Source organism: Alligator mississippiensis, chromosome 2 (assembly GCF_030867095.1).
Source record: "Alligator mississippiensis isolate rAllMis1 chromosome 2, rAllMis1, whole genome shotgun sequence".
Taxonomy (NCBI): domain Eukaryota; kingdom Metazoa; phylum Chordata; order Crocodylia; family Alligatoridae; genus Alligator; species Alligator mississippiensis.
Window position 1 is genome coordinate 120,618,053 of NC_081825.1, and position 15,438 is coordinate 120,633,490.

At 42.7% G+C, this 15,438-nt stretch overlaps 1 protein-coding gene and 1 long non-coding RNA gene across 3 annotated transcripts in view; one reads left to right on the forward strand and one right to left on the reverse strand.

Moving 5' to 3' along the window:
* Nucleotides 1-455: 455 nt before the first annotated feature.
* LOC102560590 (uncharacterized) lies at nt 456-4,102 on the forward strand. The gene is made up of 2 exons (XR_362761.4): nt 456-736; nt 3,731-4,102. It is a non-coding gene; the product is annotated as an uncharacterized LOC102560590 (long non-coding RNA).
* Nucleotides 4,103-7,033: 2,931 nt separating this feature from the next.
* The window catches only part of USP53 (ubiquitin specific peptidase 53), a 59,416-nt gene continuing 51,011 nt past the window's right edge, over nt 7,034-15,438 (reverse strand). For both annotated transcript variants that reach the window (XM_019494884.2, XM_006259661.4), the window contains exons 15-16: nt 11,686-11,779; nt 7,034-10,810 (exon numbers count right to left, since the gene is read on the reverse strand). In XM_019494884.2, coding sequence (XP_019350429.2) covers nt 9,826-10,810; nt 11,686-11,779 — 1,079 coding nt within the window. In that variant the 3' untranslated portion in view covers nt 7,034-9,825. The remainder of the gene's footprint in view (nt 10,811-11,685; nt 11,780-15,438) is intronic.

Below are 15,438 nucleotides of genomic sequence, written 5' to 3' on the forward strand. Positions count from 1 at the left end.
GGGAGCGCCTGCCTGTTCCTGCTCATGTCACCCTTACATAGGCATTTGGAGGCCCCTTTCCAAACCCCTCACAGCCTATCCGCCCCCATAACTGGGCACCTGCCGCCCCCACCAAAAGCTACAACTGATGCGGCACGTGCACTCCCTCACGAGAGCCTGAGCGGGCGGTGCGGCCCAACGGGCAAAGGCACATGCGCACAGCCTGAGCTCAACGTTTAGCACCCGCCACAGACCGAGCGAGGCGGGATTCCATTTGCCCGCCCCCCGCAGCCTCTCTCTGGGGCAGGGGGCGGGGCGAGCGAGGCGAGTCTCACTCCCCAGTGAGGCGGGTGCTGACCCTGCAGCCCAGGTCACGTGGGGAGGGGCGAAGCTTCGGACTACGTCATTGCGGCCCCGCCCCGATCCTCTTTTCGCTGCGGGAGCGGCCTGGGGGACGTGACCAGCCGCAGGTAGGCGAAGCTCCTCTCCTCCCCACGTGACCGGAGAAGCGGGCCGAGAGCGATCGGGCAGTCGGCGTCATGGAGGAGAAGGACGGGCCGGGGCCGGGGCCGGGGCCGGGGCCGGGGCCGGGGCTGCAGCGGCGGGGCCGAGGGGGTGCTGAGCAGGACCCGGCGGCGGGCGCAGCGCAGGGGCAGGCGCTGTCCGGCCAGTCCTACTGGCTCGACTTGTGGCTGTTCATCCTCTTCGACCTGGCGCTGCTCGTCATCGTCTCCCTGCTGCCCTGAGGCGCCGCGCGGTGAGCGGTCCCTGGGGGTCGGGCGGCGGGGGGGGAAGGGGAAGGTGGGGCTGGCCCCTCTGTCAGACCCATGAGCAGATCTGGGGAGTCTGCCCCCCTGGCGCTGCTTAAAGCGAGTTCAACCCCCCTGGGGGCTTGTGCTGCCAAAGTGTCTCGTTAAAGTTTCTGCTGGTATCGCTGGGAGCCCTGGCAGGGGTTGTCACACCTCTGCGCCCGCGGCTGGGGGAGTGAGAGTGGCTGAGACGAGTTCCAGGTTTGCAGGATTAACTGGTCCCTACAGGTTGGGCAGTGCCTGCGCTCCGAAACGAGCTGGCTTGAGTGCAACTCGGTCCTGTTTTTCAGCCTGTGGGTCAATACTCAAGTGGGTTGCAAGAATATATGAAAGGGTCCCGAACAAACTCTTAAAAAAGTAGAAAAATGTGGGAAAACGCTATTTCCTTGCAGGCTTGCAGGGCTCCTGCCTGCCAGGGGCTGTTTGGGCCCTCCTGCTCCCCACACACCCACCCCCTGCCCTGCACACTGAGGGGCTGGGCCCTGGGGGAGCAGGTTGGGAGTGAGGGGCACTGGCAGGGCCAGGAGGCTGCTATTTACCCGGCCTGGATTGGGCATCGGTGTTTACAAATGGGGCCTGGTATCCATGAGCACCACTGGCTTAGACTGTACTTTGTTCTCACAGAGCCCCTGCTTCATCCAGTGCACGTTTGGTTATATAGTAAAGCAGTCTTATTTAGGATCCCTGCTACCTTGTTACAAAGTTAAAGTTTCCTGCAGCACTGCATTAGGAAGTGCATTATAGAAAGAGAGAAAATATTTTTTCTCCAAAACATCATTATTTGCATGATACGCAGTTGATCCAACAAAAGATAGTTGGGACAGAGCTAGACAAGCTTTCAAATGCAAGACATTCATCATCAGGTCTCAACTATTACAGTTATATCCAAGTATTTAAAAGTTTACAACATCGCCATGAAATGAGCAGGTATTATCCTCATTTTAAAGATCAAAAAACAAGGCCCAGAGAAGCCAAAGATGTATGTTAATCGTGGGAGATTGTTTCTTGATGCCTGGGGACCCTTCTTTTCAGAATTGGGGGGAAGGGGAGATGTGGCCAATATGACTCGTAGCTACAACTGAATTCAAAGGGAGTGCTCAGCAAATTGAACTTGAGATATGCAGAAAATGAAGAACACAATTTGTGACCAACTCTGCAAAAACTCTGCCCAGCATCATCTTGGAGCTCTTGGACAAAAGCAGTGATAGATTACAGCAAACCTTAAGTTTTCCTACAGGGTGGTTTGCAACCCACTTAGTTAACAAACAGAAGGTTGCTAAATTAAAAATAAGCTTCTTGCCTATGGCTTTTATTTCAATGGGTACCACTTTGACTATCTGATCTCAACTGCAGGAGACTGCTGAGGTCTGCTGTCTCTACATATGCCCCTGGGTAGTTCACATGCTGTCATGTTTCCAAGGGGTTAAAAACCTAACCCTGTGAAGTATACAGATTGGACTACACCATTCAATCCAAACCATTCAACTGCCTTTACCTCATTTAATTGGGATGCTGTGAAAATTGTTCTGTTTTGAAGTAGTTGGATTCTGTGGTAATCAGTGACATTAAAACTGATGAGGAAATAGTGCTGTTGCCAGAGCAGAAAAAAGCTTCACATTCAATAGCAAGAGGAAAGTAATATATTGAGTAGCTACCAACCCGTGCATGTCATTCACTCTGTACACTGAATGAGACCCCAGAGGCTTCTGGAAAAACATATGCCCATGTCTCTAAAGATCGTTCATATCTTGGTGGCATAAGGCAGATGATGCTTCCCAACTCTCTGACTGCTTGCCTTTTGCAACCTTAAAGTTTTACTTTGATGTAACCTTTTCCATGTAATAAAGCTGTACCCCCACTGCCAGCACCGCTGGCCTTCATTCTTAGCCCCCCCAAAAAACTTGCAGTTTCCAGTCTGCCTATTGCTGGTAAGAATCTCAGAATACACATCTGATACATTTTCATTCCATCCAGGAAGAGCACGCAGCAACTGCTGCAGCGTCCTTAGCCTGACGAAGGGTTTTTGAACCCGAAAGCTTGCTTAATAACTATTCTCCAACCATTTGAGTTGGTCTAATAAAAGATATCAAATTCATCCAAGGAACCTTGTCTGCCTATATCCTTAGACCAACACAGCTACAACCTAAACCCCTGCATCTGATACAAATGTCTTTTGAAGTAGTCATGAGCTTAGCTTATCTATGGCTAGATCAATACTGGACATTTTCTCCAGAATTCTTAGTGTATGTAAGTTTATTTTAAGAAAGGTTGCCAGATCCTGCCTGTGAGATACAGTGTTTGGCTAAGTTACCACATTGCCTTGGCAGTGGTTAAATTGCAGCCTGTGGGGCTTGGTGCAGCTGTCAGAGCCACTTGGTTGGTGTGGCTCTGGAACCCAGGAGGTGAATGCCACCATCACTCCCCTCTGCTGTCTCAACTGCCATTACTGGAATAGTCTCAAAGGAACTACTACTAGTTAAGCAACCCTGAAGCAGGTCCAGAAGATCCTGTGGCAAAACTATGAGTAGATAATGGATATTAGTTTATTAAGAATACTCAAGCGATTAAGTTTTGACAAGCTCGTGCAGATGGTTCCCATTTACTGTTAGGCTTCATGAGTGTCGGAACTATCCAGAGGTTTAAGTCAGCCGTATTATAAGCAAACCCCCAAACAAATGTCCAAGCAGACATGAGAAGAGACAGTTGTGTAAAAAAGAAATAGACATGTCACCTTGCCAAAATGCTGTCGCTGAAAATATTTCATTTGTGTAAGACACGCTAATAACGAGAATTTTTTAAATATATTTTTTGGTATTAGTATTAAACAGAAACCTTGGCTCTCTTACAACGTAAACATTTTTTGTACTTGAAAACAATGTCATATTTACCCATCCCTTAACACTGCAAGAGTAATCTGATAACCATTTTTCCATTTCCTGTAGTGACTATGTCTTTCCAGGATGACAACACTTCTGAAATCAAACATTGCTGTAGGAAGACCATGCATGCAGTAGCAGAACTACAGCTGGCAACCTGACTCTGTTCAGCCCCCGCTTATTGGAGATGTGTTTACTGCAGGACTACAGGAATGGATGGGAGGAAGTGGGATGTTGTGATTTGGTTAAGCTATAACCTGTTTAACATCTAAACTGCTGTAAATTGTGCCTTAAGCTAAAGTAAAACTAATTTATCACTTTGAAGGTGGCTTTCCAGTTACTATGCCTGAAAGATGGCTTATATGGTCAACATTTATTTTTCATTTGTATAAAATAAAGTGACTTAACTGCTAAATAAAAGTCCACTAAAGACAACAATGCAGTTCAGAATGGCTGACTAATGTAGTCTGTATAAGAGTTGGAAAGTACTGTAGAACAAAGCTGCCTGGCTTCTACTGTACCTCTTAAAGGTAAAACCAGCTGTGCATGAATGCATACTGCTTACTTACTCTTTTCTTAAAACTACCTAGAATGAGGACTGCTTTTCTTTCTAAGAGATACCAATTCTAGGCACACCTGGAAAATACAGATAAGGATAATCTTATTTTAAAAGGCACAAGCAGGTTGACATGAAAACCCCTTTCCAAAGGACAGGATGCACTGGGAGAGGACTTCATTAGCCTTAACTTAATTTGCAGAAACATCACCAGTCCCTGCTTCAGGGACCATTCTTGCATATTATTCAAATATTCCCAAGCAAGATGCAGAAATAAAGGTAAACTTTAGATATCCAAGTCTGGGATGTCAAGCATCACCCTCACTCTGGTTAATATGCTGAACACTGGTCCCTATTTGACTGTGTAAGGAATCTCAGGTAGAGGCAGATGACATGCTAGTGTAATCTTCCTTTTCATTGGTGTTAACTGAATTATACAGGATATACACCTTTATGGTTGGTAGCTGTACTTAAGGTAGTTACTCTTCACAGTTGGGAGCATATAGCACAGGAGTGGGCAAAATGTAGCCTGCAGGCCAGATGCGGCCCACCAGGCCATTCTATCCAGCCCACAGGGCCTCTAAAAAATTTAGAAAATTAATATTTATCTGCCCCTGGTTGCTGCCATGCAGCCCTTGATGGCTTCAGTAAGCAGCCCTCTGCCCAAAATAATTGCCTGCCCCCGATACAGTAGTATATGGATCGATGTATTCTCAAATTCAGGCACCTAGGTTGGCTTTTTGAATGACATTTACAAAGTGCCTCAGTATCATCATGCTTAAGCCAAGCTCCAGAAAGGGACTCCAGATGCTTTTAAAATGTAATGCTAAAACAAATTTATTTTTTAAATTAGTTAATAGTTTATGTAAGGCGTTTACAAGTTGACAAATGGAGAGCACTGGCTGTTGCAAGAGCAATTTAAGAGCCAAAGACAGGGTTCAGGGATAATGGAAGGAGCCTTTCAAGTTTTCCTTTAAAAACTGTTTAGTTCCTCATGCATATTGACACACTGTCCAGCTTTGAGGAGTGTAAACTATAGTCCAGTCACCCTGCAGATTAACTGTTATGTTCCATGTTCACAGTGTTGTAACATCAGCTCTAAAATCTAATTGGTTAGATGTTTCAATATGTTCTTACAGTTGGAGTGATTTAGGTAAGATTTTTATCATTAAGTGATACAGAACTGCACATGAGTTGAATGCTAAATTTCATGTCTTATTTCTACTACAAACTTAAGTTGAGACAAAGCTTACTGTGGCTTGAGGACTGACTGTTTATATCCCAACTAAAAGTTCATTTACTTATTTGGCATTCTTCATGTCAAATTCCATATAGAGCCTACATCAAATTTATTTCTGCCCGTTAGCTGCTCTTCTATTATTGACCATACTATTCTAAATTCCTTTTCTTTCCTTATTGCCTTTTTCCACATCTTTTCAGGGTCTTCCTCTTTTCCTTCCTGTAGTTGATTTCTAAAATACTGCCTCTAGGAATTTTGTTACTCATTCCATTTCTATCTTTGTGATACCAGTTTTGAAGAATTCTTTTGTAGCGTTTATAGATAAAAGCAGCTTCACCTCCTTCCCAGGACTTTTTGTCATCTTCCAGAATTTACTGAAAAAATATGAATTTTACATTGCTGTTACATAGTCTTGGAACAAAAATTATTTCTTTGACCTCCAAATCATCTTTATGGAATAAATGCTGCTCCTGCTTTTTGTATACGGTTTTGGGTAATTAGCAAAACCATTGAGGGGCAAGGTAGCACAGGTACAAATGTAGTGATGAACTGGAAGTTTTGCTTATGCCCTGGAGGACTTACACAAAAGAACAGGTGGAGCATGTGCAGAATTCACAGGACTAATCAAAGTTCAAGAACAAAGAAAGTTAAATGTAAGGCTAGAAGTTGAAATAATCCTTTCCAAATGAGCAACAGCCCTGAGCTAATTGAAGTAGGTGGGAACAGTGATTCATAGTTCCTGTTCTTAATCAGTTCCAAGAGCATTTGGAAGGGAAAAAAAAAGAAAGAAGCATTTAAAACAATCAAGTCAAGCAACATAGCAGCTGACTTGGTTATACTGCTTGAAAATACTGAATAGTGACTAACCCTTTTCTCACCTGTGATTCAGCTTTGTTTTTTCCTCCTCCCTCCTCTGCTATTACAATCATTTCTATTGCTGTTATTCTATGAAGACCAGAATGAGTGTACATGGAGAAGTATGCAAGAGTTTAAACTGTAGCAGGAGGGAGTTTCCATTCTTGCAAGTTTCATATTAATTATACTTACAATAGACATTTTTGTTTCAGGGAAAAATTAATGTTGCAAAACTGAGGGTTTCTGCACCCATTAATAGAAACGGCTTAACCTCTGTCTTGTACTCTTCAAGTTCTTCCCCCCTCCACCTTCTTCTCAGTTGTCACAATTTTTTTTAAGTTTACAAAATACCTAAATCAGGTTTTTGCTTTCTCAGGATAGGAGATGGTCAGTATGAAGAGCAAGGACTGGATAGAACAATAATTTGTATCTCATGAATATTTGCAGGATTCTACAAAAAGTGAGGTTTATTTGCTTATATAATAAGAATAGTTCAGATACAAGGATGCCAGATCTGAGGAAAAGATAGTTATTTACAAAGCATATCTGGCAAATATGATTTGGCAAAGGCGAGTTTCACTGTTCAGTTAGAAATCTAATTTCTAAATAGTTAAAATGTGGGAACATTCCGTAAGTAGTTTTATAAATAGTCAAATGTTGGTCTTGCTCTAGAGTCTAAACCACATGTGTAAAATAAAGCACAAAAAGAAAAAAAAAGTTAGCCACAAAATTGGTTTAATGTTTTTATCTAATAGTTTGAACAAGCAGAAAATTGCAACTTTGCAAGATAATTCTAAAGACTGAAAAGTATATTAAGTTACAAGACTTGTTAAATGCGTTTACCATTACAAAATGTGTCCGTTTCATACAAATCTATAATGAGAAGGGGACATTTATAAAAATAAATAGGCACCCTGGGTAAGTCAAATCAACATCTCAGGTCATACAGTCAGCAAATATTAAATATGTGCATGGAGTGCAGAGTCTAATATAAAAACTGAAAGTGTTTTAGTTAACTGTCATGTGTACTGTAATAACTATACATGGGCCTTATATAATAAGTTTGTTTTGGAAAGACTGCCATTTCAAGCGAAGAGGGGAAAGACTCAAGTCCACCTAAATCACTTCCAGTGAGGATTGTTGCATTTCGGAACTTAGGACAAATCTAAGCAGCTACCCTGAAATAAGCAAAGTTTACCAGTTTTGCTCACTAGCATTCTGGAAACCAAATTCATTGGCATCATTAACAGGCATTTATATTGCTTTTTTGTGCAGATGTAAAGAGGTTTGCTGTGGACACTTAAAAAGGTAGTATTATACTGTATCGCCATTCACATTTGTTGCTGTGCTGTTTATACATAAAAATACTGAAATTTCACATACATTTTTTCTAAAAAGCTTTACAAATTGTACATTATTTACAAGTTCTAGCACTATTAGAGTTTTACAAATATATTTTAAAAAAACAATTAATTGGCTATGTACATGTTTGTGTGGATGGGTTATAAAACATAAGTTGTATACATTTCTTACAAAACAATAAAAAAGATTAAGTTCTAGGAATTTTCCAGTCTTCACACATCCTATATAAAAATAAGGATTTTTCAGATTTCACTACCATTTATGCCTCTGCATGCAGAATGTATTCATTCTGGAATCCATATTGTATTCAATCTTGCAAGTACTACTGTGGGTTTTGAGCAGGAGGATGGGTCTAAATGGACTGGTTAGAGATATTTGGTCTGCTGCATGTCATATTCCAGTTATACTAAAAGTTACAAGTCTTAGGTTAAAGAATTAAAGTTAAGACACCAAAACTTCCGTTTTAAGTGTAGACCTTGGATAAGTGCACTAAAACAACTGTCAGCATTTGGTTAAAGCACTGTAATTCACATTAAACAAATAAGCTTTTCTGACTATAGTCTTAAGTCATAGAGCAGGTTTTTAAACCAATACACTTTGTAATGTTCAGTTTTGGAACTAAAGGCATTAACACAAGTGCCATCAGCAAAATTTTAGTTTAAGATCAAAATAAATACTTTAAGTTTGGGAGGACTATGAGCTCCCAAGTACTCGTTTAAGAATCATAAAATGTTGCTGATCATGACAAGTTACAGTGATTTCATGAACAAGAAATGATTTGAAGCAATAACAGACTTAAGCGAAGCTGGGTTCTGAGCAGGTCTAAATGGTCAAGATTCAAATAAAACCCTTTTAAGGCAACTGTAGATTTAATCAATTAATGAAATAACTAAAAAGTGCTTGGGAGTTAATGACTGCTAGTTGGAAAAAAATTGTCACAGTAAATCAGACCGACTCAATTTTGCTAAATTCTAGCGGTAACTTTTCAAGAGGGAAGGTAGAAGTAGATGCAGAGAGTTCAGTGCATAGTGTAGTTAATTTTGTATAGTCATAGAATCAGTCTTAACAGTAAGATCATGACTGTTATGGAATCTGCCTCAGTTGCAATGAAAATAAAGCCTCCTGCTTTTAGTAGTTTACGCATCACATCATTTTGCCATACACTAGGAAATTTGTAGCTGAATTCTAATAAATATTATATCATTGCTTGTGGAACCACAACTAAAGGTTGGCAAGGTTCTTTGGGCAAATCTGATATTTTTTTATTAGATCAATTAAAATAGTTGGAAAAATTCTTCTCTGCAAGCTTTTGGGTACAAACACCCTTCATCAGGCTGAGGAAGTATCTGCAGCTGGTCTGTGCTCTTCCTGATTAGGGGTTAGAAGTGCAAACCATTATTAGGTTAAAAAAATTGTATACAAATATTAAGATGTAGAGTTTTTATCTACAGTTCTTATAGACTGGAGAAATGTGTTAAGTCTTCTCATTTTTAAGGCATTTCCAAAAAGTAAGGAGAAATTCTCTGGGTAAACTTGTATTAAAAGACACTTAAAGGTTAATGGAATTAGACTCTCACAGAAGTCAGAAGAAAAAAAAATTGTTAACTCCCATTGTTATCCACTACAAAAAACGCTTCCATAAACAAATACTATTTTGATTATGTATATATGCACACTGTGTTATACATGGTCCTATAGTTAGTGTATCCCTCTGAACAGTCTAACGAATTACAGCTTAATTTAAAAAAAACAAACCCAAAACCACTTTTCCCTTGGTCTGTGGGCACTAAGCAACAAGTATATTAAATCTTCCAGGAAAAATTTGTAACACCTGGTTAGTGCCAAATGCAATTAACCGTACAAAATTTAGAAAGGGGCCAGTTATGAATTAAAATATCAAAGTGTAACAGACATATATTGAGAAAGTGAGTATCAGCAAGACAGAGGTAAACATTAAGGCAAAAATTGACAAATCCAAGATCAAAAGACCAAACCTTAGCATGTCTTTTCTCCAGCTCGTTCATATTTGCATAATCATGTTAACAGCCATAACTTCTAAATGAAATATAGTACCTGTTATCACACACTGAGTAGTCCAAGCTTTTTGCCCACATGAAATGTATGGATAAAATCCATGATTTACTTTCTCTACCTATTGCAGTGTATACTTTCCATATGCGGTCTGTATCTCTGTTCGGATGCAGGATGACTGGAATCAACAGTACTGTGGTAAGCAGTGCCCAATTCTTTGTGGAAACTACCAGGATCTGCGAAATACAGTTTGGGTCTCTGGTGATATTTCATCCTGTATGTATCAGTCATACAGCTATCTACTGAAAAATATGTAGTTAGAGATACACTATCATTTGCATCTGGAGAATTAGCACTTGGTCCTGTGTGGCATGATCCTTTACTTAAAAGTTTAGCAGACAGAGTCTGAAAATCATTAACTGATGGGCCAGTTGAAAAATCTGGTTTGTGAACAGAAGGCTCCTTTCCTTGAAATGCTTCTTTAAGTCTGTCTTCATTTGTACATACGCCTGCTTCTGGTGCAGTTGAAGCTGTACCTGTACTTTGCCTCTGAAAATCTGAAGGATTAACATGCATGAATCCTGTTGACTTTACATCACATGGAGGTTCATTACTTTCTGTTCCTGACAAAAAGTTCCGAGCATATTTCTTTGGAGGTAAAGGAGGTGGAAGATTTTGGTAAACAGCTTCTGGGACCCAAAGATGATCAGTCCTACCAAATGACTGAACTGTACGTACACCAGATGAAAATGGCATCACATTGCATTGCTCCAATGTGCTCTGGGGTGCAAAAGATGACAGCCCTGCTTTTGATGTAGCACTTCTAGTACTAGGAGCCTGCAGCTGAGAAGGTAAGAGAAATTCACTGCTATTCAGCCTCTTTCCACAGAGAGGTTCATTTTCAGTATTACAAGAATGGGGTAAGCCGTCAGCAAAACACACTTGCATGGCTGTCTTCTCAAGTTTATCTGAATTAAGCTGCTCTGAAGAACTTTGTTCATATAGCTTATTGATTCTAGTCTCTCGCTTAACATTGTCCTTATGAGTTGGCTGTAGAGTCGATGAAGGAAGAAATTTCCAATTACTCTCAGGTATCTCAATCCTAAAATATAAAAATGCTTAGGTGTACAACCAATCATTAAAAAAATAAAATTAAAAAAAGGACACACTTTACATATTCATACACACAAAACAAATATATGTACACAGCTAGTGCCAGGAATATATTTCCATTACAGAATTCCTGGATATACTATTTAAATATTTGTTACTCTTGATCTGACTGAATGAGGGAATCTACTTAATAAATATTTGTTCAAGAAATTCATAAAATTACTGCATTTTTTTCCTGACAAATCTGAAGTATTAGCAAAGCTTTAAAAAAAATTTAGACTTGCTTCCAACAAAAATGCACAGGATGGAATAAATTCTAGGTCCTGTTCCTGGCTATATCACACACAGAGTTTGGACACACCAACAAAATGTCAAAAATTGGGAGAGGAGGGGAATCCACTTACACTTAGGGTCCTGATTTTCAGAGGTGCTGGGCACCCAGAGCTCCTAGGGACTCCAGCTGGAGTTCAGGTGCATAGCATTTTCAAAAGAGAGATCTCAGATAATAAACAACCTCCATCCATTTTCAAGAACAATTTTCAAAAACTAATTCAACTCTATGGTGATATTATCATAATCTATTATAGGATAATGTACACATTAGATAAAATCCAAATCTCTGACCTACATGCCAGATAAAATGCTCAAACATTTGATTCACTGTTGATCAAGCGTCAAAACCTGAATTTGTTTTCCACAGCTTTTGAAAAAGCAAGCTTTTTCAGCCTCATTTTGATGTGCTAGGTGTTATAGTTGTTTCTGACATCTTGTGAATATATATTAACTACAGTGTAGCGGACAAGGCATGATATGGTCATTTCATACAGGAAAGTTTCAGAATAAATTGATGTTAAAATGAATTACCTTCTCATTGGAGGACTGTGTGCCTGCGATTCTGATGGGAAATTATTATGAGGTCTGTAATTAACTTCTGTACTCCTCTGGTCTCTTCTCAAGTCTGTAAAAAAAAAAAAAAAAAAAAAAATACTGCAAATTTATTTCATATCAAGTAAAATGCTTCCTCCTCAAACCTTCCTCAGAGCGCACTAAAACTTATTGGCACTATCAGAACAAAATTCTACAGAACCAGCCAGTTCATTGCTTTGAGTGTTACAAAGAACCTCTATGGTAGTATTCTCTGCAGTACTTCCAGTGCCACATGCAGGGCCAGGCAGAGCTCCAGTGTCAATTCATGGCTGACACGGTGTAGGGAGAAAGGGTTTAGGTTTATTAGGAATCAGGACCTTTTGGAACAGAAGGGATGGTCCCTACCTGAGCCAAAATGGTCCTAAACTGCTGGCACATAACATTAAAAAGGGGGCAGAATAGCTTTTAAACTAAAACCAGAAAGCCCACAGATGTGGAACAACACAGTTTGGACTGATATACCCTAGTGTCATGACCCAAAGGTCTGATTTTTGTGTGTGCTTTGGCACCAGAATTATCCCCGTGGGATTACAGCTTTATTGCACGGTGGAGTTCTAGTGCACAGAGAGCCCGTGTGCAAGGGAGAGAGTTCCTGCCACTTTGCAGCTGTCTTTGCAGGGAGCATTTTCTTTAAAACACAGAAATGCACGGTGCAAAGAGTTTCCACCATTCGGATGTAAATTTGTATCCCGCTATTGGCTAGTGCTAAATTATTCCCACGTGGCGGCTAGCGATTGGTCTGCTAGCCGTATAAGAGGCTTGAGCAGTTTCCGCCCAAGCCGAAGAGGACTCCACATCCATCTCGTGGGGACTCTGGGTGCGCGGCAGGGTCATAGAAGCCCTGTGTGTTACTTCGAGGAGTTTGGCGGCCTGATCCACCACCCACCTCTTCCCGTCTTCAAGCGGTAACCTTTTATAAGACGTATTGACGAGTTTTGAGGCACGCTTGTCCTGGACATCCGGAGTTCTGTCTGCGTGGAGCCTAGCAAACTCCACGTGAGTGTTCATGTTCTTTCTGTTTGTAACCGCAACTCAAGCAAGTTTTTAGCCTGCACCGCGACCATCTCGGTGTAAGTAAACAATCTTAAAATCAACCGTTAAGTGTCTGTGCCTAATTCTAGCTCGGTGCCCGCCCTTCCCGACCCAGCGTGCCCGGGCTGCCGGCCACAGCCCGCGTGCAGCGCGACAAAGGGCCCGGGGGTTTGCGCCCGGCCCGCACATGGCAACGAGAATGGGATCAGGAGAGGGCTCGCTAGAGTTAGAATTAGTTGAGAACTGCCCTTGGAAAAGTGGGAGACGCAATGTAGCAAGTGTTGCGGAACTGGAGGCGCACATCGCGTACCACCAGGCGGGCGGAACAGGAGATGTATCCATGGACACCTTTCGCTAAAGGGAGAAGAGGGAGCTCCCGAAGTCGGAGCCCTAGAAGGGAAAGAAGTATATCTTCACCCTGCGGCATTCGGGTGTATCATGAGCGACGAGCGGGTCCTGTACAGACCCCTCGATATTGTGACCCTCGCCGAAGTCGACCCGGCGAGCGCAGTAAGCCCAACCCCCACCCGGGATTGTGTCTGTTGCTCACGGTGTGCCCGGGAGATGGGAGAGCCGATGCCAATCAGATGGCTCTCCCCTTGCATGTAATACCTAGACTGAGAGGTCGCGATCATCCGTCCGAGCTCCGCAAAAACCTGGAGACGGAGGACCGCGCCGCAGATGAGAGAGTGGTCCTATGGTGCGACAAGGGGGGAGAATTGAACGCAACTTTTCAAACTATGACAGATCTAATAAATAAAACTTTAAGTTTGAAGACCCAGCTGCGTATGGCCGTTCGGGCGGTCGGAGAAGTGGCTGAGAGAGGGGATCTTAAACTGCCCCAACAAGATGGCGCCGAGCAGAGAAAAGACCGCGTGGAGAAGCCGGAAGAGAGGAATGGAGCTTCGGAAGAGCCCGCGAGGGTTCGGCCGGTGACTCCGCCCAGCGACGTAACGCAGCTTCTGCCGACCACACCCCTCTGCCGACAGGAGGGGGAGTCAAGTGGAGTGCATCCGCCCCTCCCGCCTAAAACAGCAACAACCCCCACTGTAACGATAACTACAGCTCCAACAGAGACAGCAACAACAACAACTCGCAAAGAAATTGATCAGCCTGCAGCATCAAGCAGCCAAGTCATCGATCCGCAGAGTGCAGTTCATGCTATCACCTATTACGCTCGTTCCAGAGCCGAACTGCAAAATTTGTGTAGAGAATCCAGGATCCGACCCGAGGAAACTCTGGCTGCGTGGTTGGGACATCTGGTCGTGGAGCTTGGGTCCGACCTCCTGGACCAGAAAGAAGCAATCTTGGTGAGACAAGCTTCATGGAGTAGAGGACATGTCACTGACATCGACATGGTGGCGTTTAGCATCCACTGGCCTATTCCAATTCCAGCGCTTGTGGCAGGAGTGATCGAACAAAAGGCCCACGTATGGCACGATGGACGACCAGAGCACACCGGTGCAAAACAGCTTGTACTGGCTATCATAGGAGTTTTGTATTGCGCCTGGAACCCAAGAGCATGTACGCTGGGACTGACACCGCTCCAGCGAATGCGACCATGGCCTCATCGTAACCTGCGAGACCCGGGAACTGTTCCAGTGACCCTCGACAGCATAGACAGTTGTCTTAAAGTCTATGGGCAAAGAAACATCGTGGTTTTGCGAATTGTGCTTAACCCAATGGTCGATCATCCTGCGAGTAGTCTCCTTCATCAGTTGCCAAGACTGCGCATCCTAATGGAGCCAAGACTGTCTAGTGATCAGGAATGTCAACGCCCAACTGAGGCTCAGAACACAAGACGCCACGAATCCGAACGTCCAGTATTACGCCAGAGAACGCAAGAGGAGCGATACATGTTTGGATTCCTCCTACAGTGTTCTGGACTTAATAAGCGACATCTTCGGATTTTGGGGGACGCGGGACAATGGCAGCTAGCCTACGAGTTAGGCTTTCATTACCTAAAAGAAGGCGATGACGACTCCTTGACGATTTCGTCGAGTTGCTGAGTCTGAAAAGAGAGAGAGCTGTCCAGTATAGAATCGTGTTTACATATTTATATTTAATAGTGATGATAAGTTTAATCGACTGCATTATTGTGCGGTCCCGTGTGATTTTGTAAATAATAGCAAAATAACCATTTTAAGAAAGTTCTTTTATAGATCCGGGATTCGGAGTGCGTGGTGGAGAGAGGCCCCAAGAGGGACAACATCACCGAAAGGAGCGAAGGCCAGACGCGCGATCCCACCATGACGCCCACTGAAGCCCTGATCGTCCAGTTTTTTGTTACGAATGTGATTATGTATATATGTGCGTGTGCCGGCTATTATTTGATTCGATCCCTTGAGGACGAACTTTTATTGTTAACTGATTTTGTTTTTGTTCGTTTAGTTTCATGAACTGTTGACAGAGCTACTAATAACACGGATGATGGATTTGAAGTATAATTCTATTGTGCCTTCAACAAGGGGGGGATGTCATGACCCAAAAGTCTGATTTTTGTGTGTGCTTCGGCACCAGAATTATCCCCGTGGGTTTACAGCTTCATTGCACGGTGGAGTTCTGCTGCACAGAGAACCCGCGTGCAAGGGAGAGAGTTCCCGCCACTTTGCAGCTGTCTTTGCAGGAAGCATTTTCTTTAAAACACAGAAATGCACG